We start from the raw sequence: 5,801 nt of genomic DNA on the forward strand, positions 1-5,801 counted from the left end.
ATGACGTCTATCCCTGTCTCTAGCAAGTAGATACTCCTGCACACCTGAACTCTCTGCCTGAGAATCATCATGTTCTTGACTTGAACTAGTGCATGGTTCCTTGCCTTTATTCACCTGAACCATTTCATTGCTCACTGGAATCATATTTGATCCCAAAGTCTCTCCATTTGGCCTGGCCACTTCTGTCAAACACTACATCTCTACTCAACACCACCTTTCTCGAAACTGGATCCCAAAACTTGAACCTCTTCACACCTTTGGTATATCCAATGAAGATATACCTCTTTGACTTATGATCAAGTTTAGATCATTCATCACTGGGTACATGTGCATAAGCAGGACAACCAAATATGTGTAACATATTATAATTGACTAGGTTACATGTTCATACTTCTTCTACAACTTTATCATCCAATGAAGCCCGTGGTGATCTATTGATGACATAACATGTCATACTAAATGCATATGCTCAAAATCCTTTGGAAAGTCCAGCATTCAGTCTCACACATCTGAGCATCTCTGTAAGAGTTCTATTCATCCTCTCTGCAACACCATTCTGCTGAGGAGTCTTCTTCACTGAAAAGTGTCTCCGAATGCCATGTTCCTCACAGAATTTCTGAAACTGTGAGTTTTTGTACTCCGTACCATTATTTGACCTCATTTATTTGATTTTCCTACCAGTCTGGTTCTCTACCTCTTCCTTCCAAACTTTGAACTTGGCAAAGACTTTTGACTTATGCTTTAGAAAATATGCCCAGACCTTACGAGAAAAGTCATCAACGAAGGTAACAAAATACCTAGAACCTCCTAGGGATGGTTCCTGAGTGGGTCCCCATACATCAGTGTGGACATAGTCTAGAATGCATCGAGTCTTGTGTTGGCCAGCCTTGAAACTAGCTCGTGTCTGTTTCCCAAGCACATAATAATTGCACAAATCTAGCTTGCATTTGCTTACTCCCCTCAATAGTCCTCTTTTGTATAGTTCTGTCATGCCACACACGCTCATATGTCCTAAACGCATGTGCCATAATTTTGTAGCACCATGGCCTGAATCTACTGAGATCTCTTTAGCCACTCCAGCAACTCCACCTACAACTGTGTTCCCTGTAGTCCTTTTACCCTTCATCACAGTCAGAGTAGCTTTACATACTCGAAGAATATCATTGTCCCCGTCAGCTCTATAGGTAAATCCTTTGGCTTACAATGTCCCCAAAGAAACCAAATTCTTCTTCAAATCTGGTATGTGCCTAACCTCACATAACGTCTTCACTACGCCATCATCCATCACAATTCTGAGTTCTCTCCTACCAATAATTTCACATGCTTTATTATTTCTGAGATACACGAAACCAAAATTGTTTGCCTTGTATATGGTGAACCATTCTCTGTTTGGCGTCATGTGGTGGGAATAACTAGTGTCAAGTATCCACTTATTTGTACTATAATTTGATGATACAGATAGTAGATCAACTTCACTTTTGTAACCAGAGTCATCTTTTTGTGCAACATTTGCAATGTAGATACTCCATCTTTCCCTACCGGCTTGCTAGGACTCCATTCATTGGGACAATCCTTTTTGTAATGTCCAGTCTGTTTGCACTTATAGCACTCTATTGGTGTTCTGCCCCTGGAATTTGATCTTTTCCCTTTGGCAGGACCTCATCTGCCTTGTCTCCTCCCACACGCTTGGCTCCCTTTCACATATAGATCATCACTCTGATACCCTTCATCTACATTTTGTCTTCTTTGAGTGTGAAATAGAAGTGCAGATGTGATCTCATCTAGTTTGATTGAGTTTTTCTCGTACGTCAATGTTGTCACCAAGTGTTCATAGGAATTTGGCAAAGAACACAGTAATATTATTGTTTTGTCCTCATCATCAACCTTCACATCAAGTTTCTGCAAGTCATTGATCACTTGATTAAAATTGTTGAGATGTTGTTGCAAATCAACACCCTCCTGCATCTTCAGGCCATAGAGTCTCTGTTTCAAATACAACTTACTTGTTAGAGACTTGGACATGAACCGCTTCTCTAACGTCTCCCATACCTCTGTTGGTGACGTCAGATCCATAACATGGTACATCACCTCATCTGATAGACAGAGCCGTATGGTTCTCGCAGCCTTCTCCTTCAACTCTTCCCAATCCAGTTGATCCATACCCTCTAGTTTATTCTCACACGCCGCCTTTGATAGACCTTGTTGAGCCAACACATCCTTAACCCTCCTTTGCCACAATCCGAAATTACCAGTTCCATCGAACTTCCCCACCTCGAATTTGGCACCTGGGTTAAGAGCCATCTGATACCAATTGTTGGGAACAAGCGAACAATCAAATAGTAAAGAGTACAGAGACAAGAGAATAACACAAGAGATTTGGTAATGAGATTCAGCCAATTGTGCCTATGTCCCCGGGAGCGTTGAGCGGCTACCACTATATATTATTAGATAATTAGGATTAGTCTTTGACTATTCTTCTCCTTGTTACATTAGATTTACATAACATAAATATATATAGTCCTCTACCCCAACCCCTTTACATCAACTCAAGCCCATAACTTATATTGCTGTTATCTAGAGATATGAGTTATTGCACAACAGATATATATTACTATAATAGTATGTCTAACCTCATTAACCCTCTTAGTGCGTTGGGGACATGGAGGCTCAAATTTAAAGTCTTTATGCCCCAAAGAAAATTGATCAAGTAGCCAATAGCTCAGGTCTCATCTGATGACTCACAAACTTATGTCTTACGACCCATGAATAATTTCTTAAATTGTTGAATACAATAATGACTAATAAGAGATAATTATATTTGAGATAGTGAAGTTGTTTGAAGAAAAACATGCATGTAATGCCCAAACACATTTAGTTCACCAAACTTGATACTAGCAAAACTAGTTTTCATTCTACCTTAACATTGTAATGGAGGCAGCTATATGTTTTAAAGGACCTTATCTTATCCTCACTGAAATTGAGCACAATTCAGCATAAATGAATACATGTTGATTTTTTGTGGTTAAAACAAAGCATATAGTACACCTAAATTAGGTTATTGTCCTTAAATAAAAGAAGGGTCACAATCCAACATGATTGGTTCTTTGTTTTATATGAAATATGGACCTTTACAGGAAGGCCTCACTTTCTAGCTGTCATTCTTCCTTAGTGCTTAAACATCCTAAATGTGAGACATAGTTTATATATCATGAGTGTAAAATAGATGTACATGCTATCAACAATGTGTTGGTCTAATAATGTAATGTCTCATTGAATCCTCAGAAATACTAAAAAGTTAAATATTCGATTTTCTAAATGAAATTATTAATTCTTTACCTTAGCTGAGGGAATACATTTGATTATACGAAAGAACGGATAGACATGCTTAATCCAATCCCTAATTGAATACAGTATTTTCCTATACATTCCCCATTATGACCAAGTCTGAGAGCCATTTAGTACTAACAGCCTTAAAGTGGGAACAATATAGATTAAAGAATATGTGGACTCTCCCCCAACATTCGGACCAATTCACTTGGACTTTCTTAAACATTCCCATATACAAAAGCATTAACTTTAAAATCCAATGCTCAATGTGATCTCAACTTTAGTTCCACCTACACTCACCTTTTGCTAATACCTAGAAAAACACACTGTCCTACTATCATAACTTTATAAGTATGGTTTATGGATATTGGAATGATATTGGTGTTGAGTTAAGTTAGGGATTAAGGCATTCTCTTTTAGAACAATATGTTCTTATTTGTAAGAGTATAATAATAATCTTTTCATCTTCGGGATATAATAACTCAATTCTTTTTTGATATGAAGTTATACTATAAAATAAAACTCGACTAAGGGATGCTATTCTTTCCCTCCGCTGGCATTTGTATATCTTTCTTTCTTATAAACACTACAAAGGATTAGTCCTATTAGGACATAAGGCCCTTCAAAAGGTTTTCAACAATTCACTCTTCCTTCCAACAATACTAATTAAAAGCTTCTTCCTTTTCCACCTCTTCACTTTCCTTAACCCATGACTCAACTTCACCATAATCTCCACTTACATATAACTCTCCATTACTTTGCTTGATTGGAATGGCACTTCCTAGTTCTAGCACAAACATGCTTGCTATTGCACCCCCACCCCCACCTCCACTCTCACCAAAACCCACAAGACAAACCAAGCCAATCTCTCTTAACCAAATTGTCATATCAAAACAACCAAAAAACCAACTTCCTCTAGAACCAAATTTTGTTACAACAAAGTTAAGAAGGCCACCAGCACTAAGACAACCTAGAATACAAAGAACCAACCCATTCATATGGTTTTCTGCATTCCTGTGTTTCATATTCAGCCTTTTACTTATCGTCTTCGGAATTGCAACACTAATCATCTTCCTAGGCTTCAAACCAAGAAGACCCATGTTTGATATCCCAAATGCGAATCTCACTTTGGTCTACTTCGACTCACCGGAATACTTCAATGGTGACTTCACTCTCCTAGCAAATTTCACCAACCCAAACAAGAAAATTGATGTGAGGTTTGAGTCATTGGATGTTGAACTTTTCTTCTCAGATAGGATCATATCAGCACAGTCAGTCCAGCCATTTACGCAGAGAAGAAGAGAAACCAAGCTGCAATCAGTGCACTTCATATCTAGCTTGGTGTTCTTGCCTCAGGATCTTGGTGTGAAACTTCAAATGCAGGTGCAAAGTAACAGGATAAAGTACAATGTAAGGGGAACATTTAAAGTTAAAATCAGTTTTGGTCTTATTCATTTATCTTATTTGATTCATAGCAAATGCCAAATTGAGATGACTAGTCCACCAACTGGTTTTTTAATAGCCAGGAATTGCATCACAAAGAGATGAAAATGAAGGGTAGAATTCATTATGCTTGTTTTATGTTTTCTTCCGTAGTTGGTTTTGTAGCTTATAGTAATTGGTTAACTAGTGTTTCAAATTGAGCCACAATATTCTAGTTATGGTATGACACCAAATCACAATCATGCCATTACAACGAGCTACAACATAATCGCATCGAGCCGCAACGATATTAAAATTATTTTTTACTTAGAAAATAATTCACACTACAATCCGCATCGCAATGCTGAAATGATTAGAATTGTAACCGTAATCATGATCGTCGCGATCGCGACCGCAACTGTAATTTAAAGCATTATGCTAAATAGATATAGCTATGCAAAATAATGATCTTATAAACTTGTTGATTGATAGGTCATAAGTATCCGAATAAGAATTTAGTGTCCAAAATATGTTTCGAACAATGTGTCACACAAATATAAAAATATATCAATTAAAAAAATTAAATATTCATTATATTTTTCTGTTTTTATTTTATTATCATTGATATATGAGATCATATGGTTTGTTACATATTTTATGACATCATACGGTTGTTATAGGTATCCAATGTGATTAGATGGTAAAAGAAAGTGATTATAAGATAACTTTTGAAACTTTTTGTATGCTGATAGAAACATCAAGAACATATTCTGGATGGATTTCATTTTATTTGGTAATTATCATCATTTGAATAGTGTCTCTCTCATGGATAGTTTGGTAATTTCATAGCTGGCTCACTAAAAAAGTTATTGGATTAACGCTGTTTTAGTTTTCTTTAAAAAAATATTTAATATTTTATAGTCTTTGTTGTATCATGTACAATAATTGAATGTCTTTTTGACTGTCTAAAATCGTTAAAGCAAAAGTGCGAAAAGAGCTACGTAAAGATTGATGGTATATTTAATTTCTTGAAAAAATTAAGATTTAGGCAT

General features: G+C 36.5%; 1 protein-coding gene across 1 annotated transcript; it reads left to right on the forward strand.

Annotated features, from left to right (window-relative positions):
* On the forward strand, nucleotides 3,949-4,942 carry LOC109350282. The gene has a single exon (XM_019591491.1). The coding sequence runs from the start codon at nucleotides 4,099-4,101 to the stop codon at nucleotides 4,873-4,875; it is 777 nt and encodes a 258-aa protein (XP_019447036.1). The 5' UTR covers nucleotides 3,949-4,098; the 3' UTR covers nucleotides 4,876-4,942.

This window comes from Lupinus angustifolius, chromosome LG06 (assembly GCF_001865875.1).
Source record: "Lupinus angustifolius cultivar Tanjil chromosome LG06, LupAngTanjil_v1.0, whole genome shotgun sequence".
Classification (NCBI taxonomy): domain Eukaryota; kingdom Viridiplantae; phylum Streptophyta; class Magnoliopsida; order Fabales; family Fabaceae; genus Lupinus; species Lupinus angustifolius.